The 21,761-nt window shown below is 42.3% G+C and overlaps 1 protein-coding gene across 1 annotated transcript; it reads left to right on the forward strand.

Moving 5' to 3' along the window:
- Positions 1 to 6,087: 6,087 nt before the first annotated feature.
- SENP5 (SUMO1/sentrin specific peptidase 5) lies at positions 6,088 to 20,481 on the forward strand. Its single transcript, XM_008936408.1, has 9 exons — positions 6,088 to 7,018; positions 10,322 to 10,427; positions 10,577 to 10,724; positions 11,365 to 11,412; positions 13,300 to 13,377; positions 16,024 to 16,161; positions 17,787 to 17,870; positions 19,238 to 19,288; positions 19,380 to 20,481. The coding sequence occupies exons 1-9, from the start codon at positions 6,088 to 6,090 to the stop codon at positions 19,488 to 19,490; spliced, it is 1,695 nt and encodes a 564-aa protein (XP_008934656.1). The 3' UTR covers positions 19,491 to 20,481.
- Positions 20,482 to 21,761: the final 1,280 nt, after the last annotated feature.

Here is a 21,761-nt window from a genome sequence, read left to right on the forward strand (position 1 = left end):
CAGCACGAGCGGGCTCTCCATTAGCGTAGGGCCGGCAGAGTCGGGGCCTTGATGGAGCTGGGCAGCTGTTGAAAGAGATTTCAATTGCTGCAAGAGGGTGGTTTTTTCCCATCATTGGCCTCCGACCCCGTTTCTCTGCCCTCAACATGTGCTGCCCACAGAGACTCACAGTCCCTTTGCTATGTAAGCAGAGCTCTTATCTGCTCCAGGGCTGCTTGTCCTTCCCGAGCCCTTCCAAACTGGGCTGTGCTGGTCAGGCAGGGACGAGGAGCTCCCTTGCAGGTGGCTGCTGCAAGTAGGGTGCTGATGGGAGCTCCTCGTTGTGGGTGGGGCGCTGAGTAAAAAGTTTCTCAGCTGAGGACTGGGCGTAACTAAAATAGTCTGCATACTGCCATCTCCAAACTAAACTTGTTCTGGCCCAGCCTTCTAGCTCAGAACAGAAGTAAATTGCCTTTGGTAGTAGCCTCATCTTTACTTATTTTTATGTGTGTGTCACTAACACAAGCAGAGAAGTCATCTTTTTTCAAAGCTGCTGGAATATATGTTTAGTACTTCTTAAAATATACTGTGTCTTAAGGAAAGCTTTTAGAAACCATCAGGGAGACCCTTGATCCCAAACACATGCAAGGCCCTCAGCTGAAAATTTGGGTTCTGTTCCCTTCATAGGACTTTGACAGCAAAGTTTGATAGACCCTATTTCAGCTGCTTCCATGCTTCTACCTTGCAGAGGTATTCAGGAAGGAAGGGACAATGCTTAAGTGAAGTTTCACTAAATCTGTCTAAAGCCTGAAGATTAAAAATTATTTATGTCCTTATGCCTTACTTGTGCAAAAGTAGTTTTGGGTCCTTTAATTTAGAAAATTTTCTTTCAGCACTCTGATTTCTGACAGTATTTCTCTTAAATGCTATTTTTTCTGATACATATATCTCCACTAATCTAGTTTAGCCTAGAGGAGGATGTCTCCATAAGTAAATTATAATCATCTTGCCAGAAATAAATTTAGCAGATGTTTAGCCAGCTGGGTGAAACTATGGGTTAGTTCCCAAAAGCACTAGCTGAGAGAAAGGAAGAGACCCAAGTAACTGTAAGAGTTGAAGCCTTGCGGTGTGATAACTCGGGTAATCAGCTGCATGGCCTGTCGTGTCCCTCTGAGTTGGAAGCTTTGGACTTTGGCCGTTTCCGTATGGTCTTGTGTTAATACATTATATTTGGTCCAAATGCGTTTCCCTGGGGCTTCTTTCACTTCTGGGATAAAACGTTCTGTTAAGAGTTCTCAGAACTGTGCTGGGCAGGTCAGAAAAGAAAGTGAAGAAGAGCTAGTTCCCTGCGTTACTTCTGCATGTGCTACTTGAATCGTGTCAGGCTTCCTGACCTTATCAGCCCAGCTGTGGCTGAGTTGTGCTTTGCAGAGACACCCTTCCCCAGCTTCCTCTCTCTCTTTCCAATTTTGGATTTCAGCTGGGGGAGGGAGGGCATCTTCTTGCACAGCATGAACTAACTCTCTCAGGCCTGCTTTCTCTTTCCTGTTTATCTTCTGTCCTCAGGAGCCTGCCCCAGATCTCAACTGGGAAAGGCTGGACCTTCTTGGGTGTTGCAAAAGCCACTGCCTCCTATGGGAGCTGGTGGTGCACAAGGCCACTCTCCTAAGCCCGTTTGATTTGTTTACATTACCAATGCTCTTCAAAACAAGCTGCTTTTATATTTTAATAGCAATCTCTGGGCAGCTGGAGGGGATGGGGAGTGCAGGGGGGAACCCACACAAAAAACCAGCCCAAGAATTAAGAAGCAAGGTGTGTCTAAATTACCCACCAGCTGCATGTCTCTTGATCTGTTGACCACCTGGACCAGCCCTAGGTAGCTTGTGGTGATCTAAGTGTGAAGTGGCTGCTGCAGCACGATGGGTTTGTTCAGCGCACATGTGGACAAAAGGTTCCTGTGGTCTGATGCTTCAGGGGTCAGTTAGAAACCTTTGGTTAGAGGCCTCTCAGCAGCAGGGGCTGGTACTGCCTTCCCTATTTCTGTGCTTTTCAGTTAAAACCTGAGCTCTCTAAACCTGCCAGAAATAAATAGGACTGTCAAGGATTAATTAGTGGTTAAACTATAACAAGCTAAAAATTGGTGAAAACTGCAAATGTGTAGCATCTTTTCCAGTGCTTAATTTCACTGAAGCTGCAGCTACAGAAGTTGCAAATGGAGTGAACTGGGAGGTGATCTAATTATAGTTGTGTCTATGCTGAATTTGTTGCTCAGTAAGGTATCAAGGACCTCACATTCCTCCATTCCCCTTGTGTAGGTGTTCAGTACATTTTAGGCAAGCTCTGTGGCAAGTTGATAAAAAGTCATGGTTGCTTGTAATTTACCAGAGCTCTTGGGACAAGTCCCTGTTCTGAAAACTGAGTGGCTTCGGAAAATGTTTGAAAGCTTGGCATACAAAGAAAATTTACAACCAGAATCTACCATTACTACAGAACTGTGACATTTTGGAGTTGTCCAGTGCAAAAGAGATTTTTAAAAATATTTAATCATTTGCAGGTGGATCTCAAACAGCTGAAGGGGTGAGGACTAACAACAGGAAGTTTCTTTCACTTGTGGTCTTTGGGAGATGCACATCTTGGGCTTTTCTGGCTTTAAGATTCTGCTGGTGTAGTCTTGGCAGCACTCCTGTACAGTGGAGGTATGGCTTATGCTAGCCAAATGACTCTGGCAGTGGTACTTGTTCCTTGACTTCAGAGGGTTTTTGTCTTTGTCAATGTATGGGGTGAAGATATGACTTTCACTTAAACTTTTCGGTCTTAGGTTGTTCACTTCAGTTCCTTTTCTAGTAGTGCTTTTTGCCTTGCTGATTTATGTTGCCAAGTAAAACTGGTAATACACTTGTACCACTGATGGAAAATAAGTTCTTCAAGCAGCACCTTTAATTAAATGTTTGCGTGTGGGTTATCTTTTGTCACTCTAAGTAACACTGCTATTAGAAAAGTGAACTGTTTCAGCTTCTAGGGCTGGGATTAACTGCTCCTTGGAGGCCTTTGCTTTAAAGGGATCCAGATTCAAAATTGATTATGTTTGAAAAAGGAGAGGAGAGGGTGGGAAAGGTTTGCTTGGATTAAATGGCTTAGGCTTTTTTCCTATTTTAAGGAGAAACTTTTTTGTACAGAGAAACTTTCAGTGTGGAGAAGTTGGTGTTTGGATCACAGACAAAGTATTTTTTAATCCTGTAAGTTATAATGTGAAGCATTTTTTAATAACCTAATTAAAAATGAAGCAGAAGAACAAGTGGGTGGGGTTGCTTTCCTGAGATCTTCCTTTGCTGCAGTTTAAGAAGCTGGATTTCGTGATGGTAATATGCAAAGGAGCTGTTTTGTTTGCTGTTGCAATTGATTGCATTGAAACTGTGGCATCGCTCTTGTGTCTCAATTCTCGTTTGCCTCAGGTTCTTTCTGTTGTCAGGACTTATCGTTGCTACAATCTAGTTCAGTATTTTTCCCACTGCCACCATTAATTCAGTCTACTGTGGGTGAAACAATATCAGCTCTAGGTGTTTCAGCGGCTGTGATTCTCCAGCTGTTCACAAAACCAGTGCTTTGTCAGCTGTCTTCCACATCTGAGGCCATGACATGGAGGGGATGCTTCTTGATGACTCCAAACCGTTCTGGAGCATTCTGAAAAACTATATTGCAGGATTACTGGGGCACATGTTGCTGAGACTGCAGTAAAATCATTATCTTCGTATGCAGTGCTCTTCTTAGAGTACTCAAGATTGACTGTGTTGGTGGAAGCCCCTTGTATGCGTGGCTCTGTTGAGAACGTTGCTGTTTTGCTGGGCTGGGTTGTTCTACCTGGGTGGAAGCGTGGCTGGAATTAGCTGTCCCAGCCAGACTGTGGTTTGGCTGATGTTTACTGGGGCCGCTCAGGGAATGTTTTTTAGGTACGATACACAATAGACATACATAAAGAGTTAGTAGTGTAAAAGCAGGCAGAAACTTGATCTAGCATAGATGAGCAAGTGCACGAAGAGCAAGTATGAGAAAATTGGCATGATAAGGTGTTATGTCCTGATTTTTATGATAACTAAGTCGTGGGGTGACTAGTAGAGGGTTACAAAAGCACTAGACCCTATTGCAGTGCTCAGACTGGTAAGTCTGTCTTGCTGATCTCTGTCAGTGGAGGTAGCTGGATTGCTTTCTAGGGAGTGAAGTCTGGACTTTTTTTCTGTGTGGTGAGAATACATTACCCAAACACTGAGTGATATTCTTCATCCTCTCTGCAATTCTATTCCACTCCTCCACAAAACCAAACCAATCAATCTTAAAAAAAAAAAAAAAAAAAGCCTCATCCTGTTTACATCTAAGATGGGTAGAGTGAAAAACAGAACTTAAGTTAGACTTCAAATACCTGCTCTTGCAGAGGTCTTATCATTCATATTTGTCTCTAAAGTCCAGTTTTATTTCCATTTATAAGCTCCTCTATTTTTAGCTAGGTGATGGTGATGTCTACATGCTAGGCTTGGGACAGCATCTGGCTAGGGCAGTATTTGTTATAGTAGTGTGTAAGTCAGAAGCAATGTAAGTCAGAAACAACATCGTATGTTGTGTGCGTGGCTGATGCCTTCCCCTTGTGTTTCTGGATTCTTCTAACTTTGAATTTGTATTTTTAGTTGCATAGTGAAGATGAACAGATATTACTTTGCAGGCTTCAGACTCTCGTGCAGTCTCACATGGATCTTTACTGCACAATTTGAGGTGTAGGGTTGTAGTGGAGAAGGGGATTTTTAAGGTGATTAACTGGTGTCCTGCATTGATGTTGCTTTGTTAATACAAAGATAAACACTAGTTATGGAAGCTGATGGTGGTGGTGGTGTCATACGGAGTGAGCTGTTACCATAAATACAGAAGAGCCACTTCACAGGGTAAGCTGTGCCATTCTTTATCTAGTCAGAGAATCAACATTTCTGTGGCAGCGTGTGCGTAGCTGTTCCTTTAAGGGAAGAATTTGTGCGAGCCTGTGAAGAAGTGTCTTCAAAATGCCTGCTAACATTTATTACCCAAGACTAAATGTTCACTTTGTACAGTGCTGATGGAATCAGGTACACACTTGTTGACTAACTTGGACTTCAGAGTTTTGTTTTTCAAAAGCCTTTTGAGGCGAGCAAGTTAACCGTGCTTGCTCTGCCCTGTGAGTGTTGAGAGAGATTTAACCCAGGCTAGAGAGTCAGAACTTACAGGTAGGGAGGGCTGGGTGGGGGTTACCAGCTTACTCCTTTACTTCAAGGGAAGATAAGTGAGGATAGCCTGTGTACACACAGAGCCATTGCAACGGTTGCTTGTTTTTTCCTTTTGGCACATATGAGAATGACCTCAGGAATGTGGGACCGTGTTTGGAGGACGGGTGGAATTTTAGATGGGTGTGTTGCCTGAGGAATGTGCCTTAGTGTTTTGCTATTGTATTACAGTCTAGATAACTCTGAAATAATTTCCCTTATTCTTCCAGCTGTTTTTCAAGATCATAATGCAGCAGGAAAATGAAAAACCATAGAAGACATTTGCTTTGGAAAAGAAGTCAGTTCCTGGCCCAGTCTAGAAGATGGACCACTGGATTTGGGGAACTTGGGAAATACTGCTTCCAAAAGCAATTTTTCTTAACTAAGAACAAAAAGAAGAGTGTTTGGCTAATTGTGAGCTTAAATCATAACAAATTCTACAGAAGACTGCAGTGCAGAAGGAAGGCTCCTGGTGTGCCTCTAAACACAGAAACCCATCAAAACCCTACTGTTGAACCATACGGCTTTCCTTACAAAACTACCGAGAGCAAAAAAAATCCTGTCCCTATCATACAGCTGAAAGCCTATCTGGAGAAGCAGTAAGAAAACTCAACAATGAATCCTTTCAGTGTGGAGATCCATTGAATGAAGAATTTGAAACTGTCACTGTTCTTAATAGCATCTCTGGCAACATCCATTATGTCTCATGTGGTACACTGGATGGTGCTGCCTTAACTGTAAAGAAAAGTGGTTTTGTATATAGCAGGGAGGAGAGCAATAATGGTGAGGGCAACACAGTCCTAATAGTTTTAAACAACTATAAAAGGAAATGCTGTTGCAAAGGGAGTGGAATGGAACTTGTGGCCCCTTAGCAATTATAAAGAGGTCCAAATTTAACCATCATACTGTAAAAAAGAGATCTTTATTTATGATGCATAAGAAACTTTCTATGGTTAGGTTTCGGTATAGAATTATAAAATCCCCAGAACTTCGAGCAAGAGGCAAAACCTGCAAATTGAGGAAAATCACACCAAGGTGGGTGGAGAAAGTTACGAGGGACCATCAAGAGACGCTCCAGTGGGATTTTGAAAGTGGATTGTGTAACTGGCTTTCCTACTGGAAATCTAAAAGCACCCGTCTCTGGAATTGGTACAGCTTACCAGATATGAACCATACTACACCCAAACCTGTAGGGGAGGAGAACGAAACACGTGCACCCGAGAGGTGCTGTACGCAGGACGCGTTACCCTGTGCCCGTGGGCAGGATGACAGCACGGGGACTGTCCTGACAGGACTGCCTGCTGGAGCTTCTCTGGAGGCAGAGACCTTGCACCAGCTGGAGACCAACGGGGCTCTGGCAGAGGATCATTGCTCTGACATTTTCATCTCCGTGACAGGAAAAGAAATCGCTATTTCCAGTCAAGATGATGCTGAATCTAATGAGGTTATGAGCATAGATGGAATGACACCGTTGCAGTCCTCCTCGCAGGATTCTGATGTCAATGACAATTTTGCAAATGGACCTTTATCCATGGAGCTAGCACAAAATGAGGACAGCTCTAGCCAAATGGAAGTAGAAGGCTCCTTCAGCCTGGACATTTTTAGTGCAAAGTTACTAGATCATCCTTATTGTAAAAGTCCTCTTGAGGAGCCTTCACCAGAAAGCACAGGACTAAAATCAGGAACGCAGAAGGGAGGCAAAAGGAACCGTCAGAAAGTTTCCCAAGTGACTGATGAGCAGTTGGCAGCGTGGCTTTGTGGTATACCTTTTACATATCTTAGGGCTTCCAGGAGTTCCTGAAAGCTGCTGGGTGCATCGTGGAATTTACATGTTCCATTAATTTCTTTCTTAAAGTGGTTTCTTACTGTGAATTGTAAAGGGTGCTTAGCATAATGCTTGATGAAATGAGGCTGACAAGAGGAATGTTGCAGGAAGGAAGGACAAATCAATGCTTATCTGACAAGCTATTATGAGGGATAGTTGAATGGTGCCTCTGCTGCTTTTGTTTTAGAGAATACAATGTAATTTAATTGGGATCTTTGTGGAAAATTGTTCATAGACATTTTAAATGTCTTTTATCATGGTTTCAGAAGATGGTATGGTGTTATTACCCTTAACTTGGTTTTTGAAAATTCATAGTGTTCTAATACTTTCTTCCTGCCTTATTCTCCCTTCTCTTCCTCTGTCTTGGAGTGAAACTAAATCACTTAATCTCAGGTTTTAATAGCCAACCATTGTTCATTGTCACTTAGTTTTCTCTATGATTGTTCTTAACGTAGGGTTAATTGATCCTCTGAGATGATATTTTTAAAAAAGGCAAGACTAGTCTTGGCAAAGGTTCAGCAAAACGGCTTTGGGATTTTTTTACTCTAGTGCTGAGTGTGCAGTATTTGATAGTCTCTAACATGGTAAAAATAGTAATCGGTGGCTTATCTATAGCAGCATACTATACACATAGTAAGGAGCAGTAAACTAAGACGTTGTGCAACCTACTGCCACTAATATAATGTCCAGATTCAGTGGTGTTCTGATAACTGATGTCTTCCTTTGGAGAAATCCATTCCATAGATTCCCATAAACCCAAAGCAACTATTCAACTATTGTTAAAGGGATTGCTTGAAGTATGACATGCTCCAAGTTTTCTGCCTACCATTTTGTCCTTCAATTTTGCAATTGATTCTCTAAAGCAAAATGTGAAGAAGGAGACACTGAACTGCCAAAGATGATTTAGCTTTCCACATCCATGTCTACGTTACTGTGGGATGTGTGGCTCTGTGCCTTTACATGATGCAGCAAGGACCAGGTGCTATGTGAGAAATTGAGAGAAACTGGTACCACACTGAACAGGCCACTCCTGCAATGGAGTTGTAAAGTTTGTCCAACAGAAAAGGGGACGTAGTCTAAACAGTCAAGAACCAAGATGTTTCAAGGTGGTAAAGGTTTTTGTCATGTTCTTGTTCATGGAAGGCCTAAAAATCTTAAATTTCAAAAGACAGCAAATGCACTTAACTTTCCCACACTCGACAGTTTAAAGAGAGCTCTTACCTAGCTTCTGCATGAGAGTAGGTGAGACTAGTTTCCATTTTCTTCAGAGCTGAGGGTTCCTCTCTGAGGACTGAAGCCAAGTCTACACTACATAGACATTCATACCGACAGTATAACACTTTGGAGTTTTCTCAGCTGAAAAGCTGTAAAAGGAATTTTATTAGTAGTATAACTATGTACAGGAGTTCTTGCCTGTCAGAGAGGGTCGTTACTAGTCAACTGCACCCTAAAAGACACTGCTAACCTGGCAAGGGTTGCTAGAGTAGTTGCACGAGGGAGATGTGTTAGGGATGATCTCGGGTTTTGGATTTCTCTGCAGCAGCTGAACTCGGATGTTAATGGGCCACAATATTTAGTGCATTCTGATGTGCTATTAGATATCAAACAGACCTCCATGGTAAATCCTGTTCGTGATGGGTGTCGGATCTTGCACCAGGTCTGAACTTTATATTTTCCTCCTTGAGTTACTCAGCTACACCAGCCCAAGTGAGGTCAGTCTTAGCTAGAGGTCTCCTGGAGCTCTGCTGCTGTTAGTCGTAACTACGAGAACAATCTTTCCTCTGTGACTACAGATAAAAAATTTAAAATTTTTTAAGACCCCTGGACTTCTAGCCAGAGTGAGAAATACCCTCCTTGTCAGTCCACTAAGATGTAGGGGATAAAAGTTGTTAGGCAAGTTTGAGGCAGAGCTGTGAGGAAGGGTATCTTCCTGTGAAGAATATTCCTTGTTCTCTGATCTCGCTCTTCATTCCTCCCTTTCTTCTGTTGCACATCCAGGTACTTCTTGCTATATCTTCACTGCTTTTCTCAGCTCTTTTGTGCTTTGTTCTTGGTCTCTTTCCTTCCTTTTTTTATTCTTTTCTTACTGCTGTTCTTCTGGCACTTTTTTCTGTCAGATGTTTCTCTTGTCTTGCTTCTTTCCATCCTCATCTTTGAAAGTTTCCACAAAATACTATTAAAGCCTTGTTAAGCAGAGAGCTGGTCATACTCTGCACAGTCCAGCGATGCTGTCTGCATCGCACTCCAGCCTGAGAAGAGTCCTAGAGCTTGGGTCAGAGTGATATTCCTGGACTCTGATCTTAGATCCAGCTTTCTGTACGCAGAACCTGGGTTTTCTGCTGCATTTGAAAATTAATTTTTCAGAAAGCTGGGCAGCATGTTTTTTCTCCTATTCACTAGAAAATGTTGAAATCCTGTTTTCCATTCTCTTTCATCCTCAAAGTGATCTTGGATGCTTGGGTGGGGTTTATGTCTCCAGTGTTCCAGTTTTGTGTCTAAGAAATATAATTAATTTCGTAGGGCTTTTAATTCCTCCAGCATTCCTATCTTCATTATTCCTTAGTTAATATCGTGTGTTTCTGGTGTTGGGGTTGCCCAGTGCTTTCCCAGGCAGCGGCAGGCTGACATGGCTCTCCTTGTCACCTTAAATGCCATCCCTAGGATGCCAGGGGAAATGAGTTAAACTTGCTGAGAGTCTGTCTGGTGACTTTCCGTTCACTGTGGTTGCAGCAGAGGAACTGAATAACCTGCAAGTACTCTGCCAGCCAAGGCTGCTTACATATAAGGAGAGTAATTCTGCATACTGTAAGGTCAAGATAATTTTTTTTTCAATGAAAACTGTCACAGAAATTGGTGGGTTTTTGTGTTGCAATAATATTATTTAAAATGCTAATTGAAATAGGCAGGGGTATGGATTCTCCTCATAGCACTGGAGTCATTAGTTTGATGTATGTATCTGTGTGTATGGCAAGAATGTGATCTGATCTTTTCCTGTAAAGCTGAGTGATCATATTCCGCTTTTTTATTTTTGTCCTCCTTCCACTAACCCTGCTTTTATTTAATGTTGCCAATTTGAGCTTAGTGTTCTTAAATATATACTTGCCATGTGTGGTGCTGTGTGTTGGTTGGGTGCAGTGACTGCTGCTCATACTTGGAGGAAATGATTCCTTTGTTGGACTAGTAAACTCAGAAGCTTTTTTTATATGTTTGCACTTTCATTTTTCTGGTGTATTTAAAGGATTCCTAGATGAAGTTATGAAGAAATATGGCAGTTTAGAACCACTCTGTGAAAAAGATGTCATGGGAAGATTAAAAGAAGTCTTTAACGAAGATTTCTGCCATAGGTGTGTAGCAGTATCAAATTCTAGACTTTATAAAGGACAAATTGCTTTCATTGCTATTGCATGCTCCACATCTAACACCTAGCAGAACAGGAGTCCATTTGCCATAACCTTAACTTATTTATTTTTCTACCTTCTCAATACTGTTTTAGAAAACCTTTTATCACCAGGGAAATCATGAAGTATCGGGAAAAACATCCGAAAACCTCCACTTGCAATTTCCGGGTCTTCTATAATAAACACATGTTAGATATGGATGATTTAGCTACACTGGAAGGCCAGAACTGGCTGAATGACCAGGTCAGAGATGCTTGGTGTTTATGTGCTTCTTTACTGCTTTTTAGCCCATTTATATTAGGATATCAATTGTTCACCTTCTGCTGTGTTATAGATGGATTACCCTTACTTTACACTTAAGAAGTAAAAGTGGTGGTGAGCAGCTTTTACAATGGGAGGTGCAGTAATAGTGGTTACAAGTCTGGAAGATGGGAGGTGTCACACCCGAGTTCTTCCCTTCTTAAGAAATGATGTTGCACTAATTTGAGAAAATAGTGCCTACCCGTATAGGTTTTAGCATCTTCCCCCATCCCCAAGCTTAAACAGATTACAAGAACAGCAGAATGAAGCTGCAGAATGTGGCCAACGGCCAAAAAAACGAGAAGGCTGCAGTGCCCAGGGCATGCACCAGTAGACTTAAATTGAATTAAACTGCATTTCAGATTGAGGCAGACTTCAAGCAGCCAGTTACAGTCTCTCTCTGGGCTGACCACTATTGGTTCCAGAGCACTTATCCTTCAAACTGCAGTGAAATGTTAACTGTAATTGCACAACTCCTTATTGCTGTTTTAAGTGTGGAGGGTCCTGTGTTTTATGGGAACTTGTGAACTTGGGTTTTACAAGATTATTCTGTATGTATTAAAATATTTACTAACTCTTACAGATAATTAACATGTATGGTGAACTCGTAATGGATGCAGTCCCTGAAAAGGTAAGGGGTTTTGTTATTATGTAAATGTACCTAATGAGAGAGAGAGAGGGGAAGGGTGAAATATTCAATGTTTCAGATGGACATTTGAGATTTAGCTCAGTGATGTTCTGAGTGGTTTCATTACAATTTGTTGCTATCTGCTGCTAAAGTTTTCTTCCTTTCCCATGCTAAAACACAGTTTTCAGTGTAATTGCTCTTGCTTCAGGTGCTTACTGGATTAGCTCTGCAGGTGGTCTGTGTGGTAGCCCGGTGTTGCTGAGGTACCTGTGGAAGACAGGTGCCTTGTTTTCGCCCATCCCACTCTCTTTTCTCCCCTAGAGATCTGTCTCCAGCTTTTCTTCTAAAGTGCTTTATCTATGCCCTTGCTCACCAATCTGGTGTTTCAGCTCAAATTTCTGATGAAGATGGGTTTCTGCTGAGATGACAAACCATGAATGGTAGCATCTGAGCCATGCACATGTGCTGCCTGCACCCGCCCACCTCGCAGCTGTGGGGGCCGTAACAGCTCAGGCTGCGTCAGCTGCCTGCCTGGTGAATGGGAATTGATGCAGAGCTGCCTGGTTCCTTGGCAGAGCTCTTTGGTTTCTGCATTTTCAACAGAATGCTTCCTGCTTTCCAACTGGAGTATCTAACTGTTGGTGGCAGTTGAAAAAGAGGAAGAAAAAAAATAAAATCAAGAAAACTTTCCCCCTCTCTTCTGTGACTAAATTTACAGCAGTGGCAATTATAAAAAGCCATCTGTTTACTAGTAGAGCTGAACGATTTTCAGGTGAGACCACAAAGGAAGAACTAAAGCAAGCCATTTTTAGATGAGCTCTGCAGAATGGAACTCTTAAAATCTTCAAGCTCAGAAGAAAGAGAGTTGTTGCTTTGACTGGTGGTGATGGTGACTCTTCATTAGTATTCTCTGTACCTCGCGAGCATGTGCTGGGGTTGTGGTACTGAAGGTTGTATCTGCTTGCTTGTGTCTGCTTTTTCCTCATAGTGCATAATTGAAATCCTCACGGGAGATTTTGTGCCGGTACCTCAGAAAGTAGTTTTGAAGTCTGTTGGCATAGCTAATGGGTGTTCAACGGTGTTTTCAGATGCTGAATTTTGTAACTTTTTTTTTCAACTAATAACTGAAGCCTTCTACCACCTCTACACGAGCAGAATTATTAAAAACAGATGTTGCAGATTTCTATTGGTATTAATCTGTTCCTGTAATTGTAAGAAGCTAAGAGCAGGGAGTAACAGTGTTAACCTGGAGCTAAATAATTTTAACATAAGCCTATGTTTTTTTCCTGTAAATGTAGGTCTTTAGTTACAAAATGAATGTGATATAACTCAGAAGTGCTTTTAAATAGCAGAATATTGTTTTTGGCTGGAGTTGGTTGTAGTAGTTGAATACAAATTATTGTGTTGTTGGATTAAAACTCATAACTGTTTTGATCAATTTTTTATTTTTGAGTCTCAGAGCTTCCAGCAACTAAAAGCAGAGGTTGCTCTCTTTTCCACCACCCCCACTTTGCTAGTGCAGCATTCTCTTCCTTAATCCCCATAGAGAACAACAAAAACTGTAACTCCTTATCCTGATGTTTTTCTCCCAAGCCATCTTCAACAAAAAATTAAATGCGATATGCCTGGAGATACAAATGTGTAAGTATAGATGCTGCACTGGCTCACGTCATATATTATAGGGAAATAAGGCTTGCCTTATTTGCTTTCTGAAGAGCAGCAATAGTTTAGGCTTGGCAAAGCCTCTGCTTGTCCCTGCTGGAGTTTTATTTCTAAACCTGCATTAAATATTGCCTCATTACAAGTTGTTTTGTATTAATTATCCTAGGGGAAGGGGAATGACTTTGCATAAAGATTTCTGTGCTCATTCTTCCTCTGTCTCTTTTTCAGGTTCATTTCTTTAACAGCTTTTTTCACAGACAGCTCGTAACCAAAGGCTATAACGGAGTGAAACGATGGACTAAAAAGGTATCCTTTAACCCCGTGTCATCAGCCTCTGCTTCTTTTGGGCTGGGTTGAATTGTGAGCTTGAAACTAGGCTACAATGTGTTATCTGCAGAGGGTTTGCAAAGGAGCTAGAGAAGTGGGGAGAGGTTAATAAAAGTAGTACAGTGGCACTATTCAAGTTAGCATCGTTGTGTTGTGGAAGTGCACTTTGAATGGCTTCATCTTCAGTGGTAGGTTCTCTCTCTGTGTTTGTTCACACAAGCTGTTAATTCAGCTGCAGGAAATGTCTCTTCCTGCTCTTAGCAGTACCAGGTATGCTAATCTACAGAACAGACTTAATTCTGCTTCTTCCTTTTATCTCAAACTGGGACTCTGATAAAAATCAAATTGTTACTCCTGAGTAACATACACAGGTAGAAAGCAGAAATTAGAGACCCAAAGTTAATAAGCCAAACTCTTGTTTGCATGACAAGAACAGAATTCACCTTGCTTTTCAGGACCCACAGCAGATCATGGGCTGTGATATTTCTCTTTGTGTTAGCTACCTCGGAACAGTGCTCTCCTTTTTTCTGTGAACATTTGTCCTTTCTAATATGGGAGATGAGGCAAGTCTAATCAAGGACCATGTTTGAATGTATGATCTTTCTGCAGAAGAACTTAAATAGCATACATCTGTGAAATGCTAGAGATGAACTCATTATCCAAATGTAAAATCTATTCATATAATTTATTAAAATCTCTTTAAAGAGAAACTGAATATTGGTGTTTAATATTCACAGATTTTTTTTTTTTAAATGTGCTTTTTCTGCAGCAGAAGTTTTACAAAAACCCTGAAAGTGAAGGTAGATTGTGAAAGCAGAACCTGTGTTCCTGTTGCTGCTGAGGAGGGACTAGATGAGAGCAGGACAATTGTTAAGACATTTACATGTAAATTCCTGAAGAATCTCTAAAGCAAGAATGAGAACTAAGCAATCTCTGTTGAAAGGATTTGGTAGATTACTTTGTCCTGCAGCATGCAGTTAAAGGGAACTTGTTTCTGCTTTTCAAACGCAACAGATTGTTTTACCAGGGCTTGGAAATCTGCTCTGCTGAGATACTGGAGGCTGGAGTCTACAAGGACATGCTCTTCTGCATCTGGCTGCAGTCGTTTCAAAGCTCCTGTTCATGTCTGTCCCTTCTGGACACTAATCAGATTTGCATTCCTGTCAATCCATGACACTGGTCAGCTAGCTGATTCTGCACTATCTCAGTGAGGCAAATCTAGGTTGCAACCATTCTTTCTGTACTCCAGGTCTTATCTAAAGAACCCTCCAGCTTTTGGCTGCCTCTTTCCACTCTTCTGCTACAGGTTTGCATGCCTGCAGCAATCCCACAGCTAGGGTCACAGGAAGACCCGTTCATTTAGCACAGCTCTGCTGTTGCTGGGCATCACAGAAGGTGTAGTTCACTTTGCTTATTCCAGTTTTCCTTTGTGGGCTCAGCTTGCTGCTGGCTGACATCTCTGCTTCTTCTCTCCCGGAATGATGGATCGTTGTGTAGCCAGTGTGCTGTGATCTGGCCAGGAAGCTGCTCCTGCAGGTGGGAGCAGGGATCATCAATGTACTGTTGTGAGCAAGGCTCGGCTGGTAACTGCTGTGAATGCTGAGACCTTTTTGTGTCTTTAGCTTCCCACTGTGAGTCAAAAAATACACTTTTCTTTCCTACAAACGCCCTGCCTTTACCAGTAGTGCAGCAATTATGTTCTGTTCAAATTGCACAGTGCTTAAAAAAAAAGAAAGCAAGCAGCATAGAAACCTTCCCACAGGATGAGTTCATTTAGTTCAGTATTCTATTTTTGCTTATTTTCTGGACTGTACCACCAAAATCCCAGCAATTAGACAACCATTTCAAGAGGAGCTGGGAGAAGGAAGATCATGAAAGACCCTGGCTTGACTGGCTTCCAAAAGCATAAGGGCTCATCTGCCACACAGACACTGGGGGTGTTATATCTGATCTACTTGTTCTGTACTTCAAGACCTTCTCCCTTGTTTGCTTGCCTGTGACCACAGTACATCTGCTACAAAGTTAAGTTCAAGAAAGGATGAATCTGCTCTGCCTTCACCCCCTCCTTTCCTCTGCTCACCAAAGCATCATGTGTTCCTCCTCTGCCTTCCTCTGACAAGTCGCAGAGCCTGTGTTTACAGCAGAGGGAGTCAAACTGCACCAGCTTGCTAGTTTTGTGGGGTGTTTGTAATCACAACTGCTTCATCTGTCACCTCTCCACAGTGGAGCTCTGATAGAAATTAGTGGTGCTCACGCTGCAGGAATGTCGTTGCTGAATATACATAGCTAACCCAAGTTGAGACTCGACAGTATTACCACCATTACTTAAGAAATCCCACTTTGATGCAGATGTTAAAGTGCAGCATGAGCAGGATTTTGCCACAAATACAATGGTGACTACCTCTGTTACTGTACAAAGTCCCTTAACCACTTTCTGGGCTGTAACTATTTTTGTGGCTGCTGGTAAATTGTGTGTGAGATAAACACAAGGAATGGGGTGAAAGAATGGAGAGGGCAAAAGAAGACTTCAGTTATGGGGTGGTGCAGAGGAGACTTGGATATGATAAATCTTTGTTCTGTTCTGCCTGTGGAATTGTCTCTAACGTATATTGTTCTTCTTGGCAGGTGGACTTGTTCAAGAAGACTCTCTTGTTAATTCCTATTCACCTGGAAGTCCACTGGTCCCTCATTACTGTGAACATCCCCAATCGAATTATTTCATTTTATGATTCCCAAGGCATTCATTTTAAGTTTTGTGTAGAGGTAAGTGACAGCTGTGTCTGCAAAGTTTGAGCTTTTTTCTTTTCTTAAACAACACTCCCTTTTTCTGTTCAGCTTTAAACTTTAAATGCCATGTGTCTATTGTCCTGCTGTGTGTGAAATGAGAATCACCTTGTCCTCCTGAGGAGTCTGAAGCACAGACCTTGAGGGTCACACCAGAGCTGGGAGTTGAAGTCAGATTGCCTGTTGCCTAATTAGCCTGTGTAATTGGCACACCCTTTGTTCCTCAGTCTTGTCACTCCCACAAAAAGCAGGGGCTCAAAGCCAAGTGCCATAGGGAAGCAGACTAGTCAGAAGGAGAGTAAAGGCAGTTCTTTCAGCTTCTGAGGGATTTGTGTTAGAAATGATAAGTTGTGGTCCTTTCTGGAGGAGATTGCCTGAGCAAGAGAACAGGATGGCAGGTGCTGTAGTGCTGCCCAGTGGGGTTATGTGTCACTGTGCCATTAACAGCATGTTCCCTTTTTCCTCTGCCTGCATTGGTACAGGCTCCATGCCTCTTCTAACCGAGCAACCTCACGAATCTGCAACCTGAACACTGGAGTTATCAGTCTTCCTGGTAAAAAGCAGCCTGGATTTTTTTGCTGGGACTAGCAAATTGTAATGACCCTCTTACAAAAGCTAATTTTGTCAACTTAATTGCTTGCTTGGTGCAGCAGCCCTCTACTTTTAACCGTGTGTAGTTGTTGGCTTACAGAAGAGTAGTAATTATTGTACCCATGAGAGTTCCCAGCTAGGACTCCTGAATGAAGATAGTAGTTTTCCTGCTGGCATTTGCTAAGGATGAAGCTAATGTTTGTTCTGGGAGCAAGAGACCTCATGCTCTCCAGCTTCTGAACTCGCAGCATAAACCAGAGGTCCCTCTCAGCAGCCCTACAGTCTCTCCTGCCATCTTGCAGCATGGCCTCTCCCATCCCACTCCAGGCAAGGCATTTGCACTTCACTTAAATGTCTCACGAACATAAGATACTTTCATTCCTGCCTTTTGTAAGGGAAGGACGACCAATACTCAAAACTGTGATCCACCCACTGAGGTGAAAGTCAGTGGGCCTGGAGTGTGTTGAGTGTGTTTAAATCGTGCTATAAACCACCAGCGTGTTTACAGAGAAGTAGAAGGATTTGCTTAACCCAAGACCATAGACTCATTTATCTTACTTCCTTCCCTTTGCTTGTTTCAGACTATTTTTTCCTGTATGTCACTAAAACTCTCCCTGGAGCTTTGTTGATTAGCTGCAGAACTCGGAGCGTTGTGCATTAAGGTTCAGGCAGGAAAACAGTGTCATATTGAGCATAAGGGTCTTGGTGCCAGCCAGGGAAGCCCGGAGACAGCACAGGCCAGATTACAGTGTGTGTCCCTGCATGTCTGAGAGCACTCTGACTCTGTGTCTGGTGTCAAAGCCCCCCTTGACAGACCGAAATGACCCTTGCTGGTAGAAGGCACAGTACCCATCAGAGTTAATTTCTTTACCTCTAGATCTGAGCTCAGGTCCTCATGCTTAATGCTGAAATACGTCCCCATTGTCAAAGGGATACCAGCAAAGATGTCAGTGTCTCTCTCCTTCTTTAGCTGGTGAATAATACCGCTGCTTTTTTTCCTTTCCTTTTCAAAGAACATTCGAAAGTATTTGCTGACTGAAGCAAAAGAGAAGAATCGCCCTGAGTTTCTTCAGGGTTGGCAGACTGCTGTGACAAAGGTAAATGGCAGCACTTCAAGGCCTGGAGTCTCACTTTCTAGGAGATTTTAGGAGGCTGCTCCTAACCCCATATATTTTGACAAGTAGTAAATTGTTTTCTGCTGACCACGTGGCAGGTGCTAGGAGTGAGGCAGGTGGTTACACATGGGAATTAGAGCTCTGTCACTCACTCAGCTCCCACAAGGTCTCTAATATTTTCTTCAAGTGACTTGGTGATCTGAGCCTCATCTCTGGACAATTAAATATCTGTGCAGCAAAACCTGTAGCTGATGCCCATGTTGACACAAGGTTAAGGACTGGATGAGCTGGAGACTCAGGTTCCCTATTTCTCCAGAAAGGACTGTTCTGAACTATGACACTCGATGGGATTTGGTGAGGGAGGGAACAGGCTCATGCTGCTGCTGCCTGTATTAGATATATATTTGCTATAGATAGAGGGCTTTGGTCTCCAGGGCTGTTTGTGGCACATTGCATTTGATCACAAGTAAACAAAGTCTGGCAACAATAAAAGGGAATAACTTGTGTGTAGTGTAAATGAGGGAATATGTGATTTGCGTAGCCATCCCATAATGGCTTCAAAGCTATAAAACAGGTCATTGCACACTAGATATACTCCCAGCAGCTCTCTCCTCACACAGATTTCATTATTGTACCAGCATCTAAAAATAAATGATTCCTCTCTGCACTCATGCACACTCTGTGCAGTCAGAGTTTGGCCTCTTGCATCCTGTGAGGTAGAAGATCAGGGAGTCGAGGAAAAATAATTACTTTTCCTCTTCAAGTGCCAGAGACATAGAAGCACTATTAAGTGGGAATTTTCAGCTCCGCATATCAAAATTGAGCATGTTTGAGGAAGTAATGAAGGTTGAAAGTTATCATTTGATACTGGCTTGCTCAGTCCTGTCTCCTGAAGAGTACCATGCTCCATGTTCTTTGAGGAGAGCCACTGCTGCTAGCATGGGTGCTCAGAGTAATCTTCCTCTAGGCCTGTGTGACTTTGCTGATACAGTTTGGTCCTGTGTAAAGCAGATAATGCTGTACAAACATTTATTTAAATTAATTGAGAAGCTGTTCTGTATAGGTCACTAAAAGAAAATAAACTTGAAAGAAAGGTTTGTAATTTGTTTTTTGTCCTACACTATATATTTTTCAAAATGTTAGGTGTTGTTCTAACAATGTGTTGAGCGGCACCTTGCAAAAGCTGGGATCAGAATAAGTAATGACAACTCCAGTTTCTACAGCTGCTAGCTCTGAGAACAAGATACCTGATTGTTTTGCTGAATGTCCTTTTGGACTTTAAGCAAGACTTGGAGAATGAAGGATATGTAAAGATCTAACGTATCTCTTCTTGTTTCTTTCCCTTGCAGTGCATTCCACAACAGAAAAATGACAGTGACTGTGGGGTTTTTGTGCTCCAGGTAAGAGTACTGCTTTTTAAAAAAGAGTGGCTTGTATTGTTCATATAGTAAATGTCCTTTTTTTTCAATGAAGCCTTTTCCTTTTCCTCAGTACTGCAAGTGCCTCGCCTTAGACCAGCCTTTTCAGTTCTCCCAGGAAGATATGCCCCGAGTGAGAAAAAGGATTTACAAGGAGCTGTGTGAATGCCAGTTAATAGACTAATAAAATGCAGCCAACCTAATTTCTCTGGCATTTCTGACAAGTTGCAGCTGGTGTACTTGAATTTCTGAAAACTTCCGTGAATTTTGAGTGATTCTCAGCTGAGTGGTGTGCCCACTGTTGTTACCTCAATTTTTTGACAAGCTCTTTAGCTGGCAGAACATAACAGAGCTGCCATAAAATATTCCTTATGTCAGTTTGGTTCTCTTATGTTCCTTCCTGTATTTAATATTTATTATCTCAGCATGCATATAGGCAAAGCATGCAACTAAACCCATAAAACTGTAGATTTGGTGCACCTTTGAGATGTAGCTAGAAATGACAAATACAGGTGATTTCGTCTGGAAACATAAAAGATGCATGATATGTTTTCTGATGCAATAATGCTTTGAATGTATCAAAAAAAAATCAATGCCATAAAAAGAACAACTAGAACACATCTGATTGTTCCATTGTCCCTGTTGTGGCTGTATAATACTGAATTACCACTTTTTGGGGTGGCTAAACTCATCTACAGTTTTGGTTTGTGGAGACCTCTTTTTTAAATATTTCAAGTTGCTAATAAAGTTTGTTCTGTTAACATTTATCCAGCTGTCATTATCAGCCTGCCTCTATAGATAAAAAGCAGCCTTTGCACAAATAGAGCTTCAGCACTTGTCTGTATAATAACAAATACAAAAGTATTCAGTCAGCCAGATTGACGGTATGTTCTGTATGCTGCAGAAGTCTCCATGATGTGTGTATTGAGGAGAATTATAAAGCTGGCCCTGAAGAGTCGTGGCTTAGATATTAAGATAAACTCCTTGGCTGTAACTATTTAAATCTCAGATGGCTTTGGCTTGTGTTTCAGTTCCACAATACGCAGTGAAATGTACCATTTCGGCATCTCTTCCTTCAGATCTGTCTTCAAATGAACTCCCTTCAAGCTTGTTGTGTTTAACCTCCTGTTGGCTTTTGCCTTTGTTCAAATATAAATTAATTCATTTCTGCTGCATCTGCTGTTTGATTGTCTCAAACATCCCTAGTCTTGTTTGCGTGCAGCGGCATCGATGGGTCTCATTGGGAATAACAGCACTTGTGGTGGGTGCTGAGCAAACACAGCAGGTTTGTGTCATTCAGCTCCAGAGGGATGGGGGGCTGTGAGTCCGGCACTGAGCTTTGCCATGTTGCTGCACTGGGCAGGGATAAGTGAGAACAGTGAATCTTGAGACTTGGATATTCACCTTGATCTGTAAATTATGATGTGTTTCTTGCTGAAGAGAGCTACTTTTGTTTGAAGAGACTGTTGTATGGGACAGCTACACCAGCACATGTCTTTGCTATGTTTTTCTCCCAGATAAAAGAGTGAGCCCAGAGAAAAACTATTCTCAGTGCTAAACATCATCTGTTGCACAGCTTACTTGTGTTGTCTGTCTATAGCCCTGCCTTCTGATGGAGGAAAACCACTTTGACTTCCTTGTCTTGCAAATTAGTTCAGGCTTGAGCTAAGCCAGGTGCAAATCCTTCCTAGGTTATAGGAGGGAGCAGGAAGAAGTGAGGGAGCACCAAGTGCTGGGAGATGGAAGTGTGTGTGTGCTTTTGTGGTAGAGAAGGAGGTCCTGCAGTATCTTCTGTGTTCCCACCCCTGCCTTGGTGGCAGCTGGCCTGGGCTGGCTGAATTTAGCAACATAAGGAAGGCTTTAAGCACTTGGTTAAATAATTTAGGCAAGAAATTTACTGAATTGGGAAGAATCTTAAGACCCAGACGGGCTACACATAAGTTTGCCCATCGTATGGTACAGAGCATCCCCCACAGCACGTGGCTTCGTTGTGGTTCCCTGAAGTGTTTCTGAGAAAAGCAGCAGCACCTTCTTGGGGCAAGTGGCTGCAAGCAGTGGAGAGTGACTTCCATGAAAATTGAAAACTTGGGGTGTAGTTCCTCATGTGCCAGAGCAGAACATGTAAGCCTGTGCTGCCATCCGCATTGTGTCTCTGCACTGCTCTCACATGAATGGTTCAAATGCTGCCATGTCGTGGGACTGGCTGCACTGGTTCAGGTTAGAACAGGCTCAGGAAAAAGGCTGCTCTTAACCCAGAGGACAGAGGAATTCTAACCTCAGTATAACTTCTCACTGAGTGTGTATACCAGCATGAATGAAGGAGGAGAGTTGGGTGGCCGGGGTAGACACGAAAGCAGTGCCAGCTGTGGATGCATGCAGGTGACTCCGTATGCAAGTTCTCAAGCAAGACTCCCTGCAGAAAGAGAACTACATAAACAAGTTGCCTCTATTTTCA

The sequence above is a fragment of the Merops nubicus genome, unplaced genomic scaffold (genome assembly GCF_000691845.1).
Source record: "Merops nubicus isolate BGI_N331 unplaced genomic scaffold, ASM69184v1 scaffold50542, whole genome shotgun sequence".
NCBI lineage: Eukaryota > Metazoa > Chordata > Aves > Coraciiformes > Meropidae > Merops > Merops nubicus.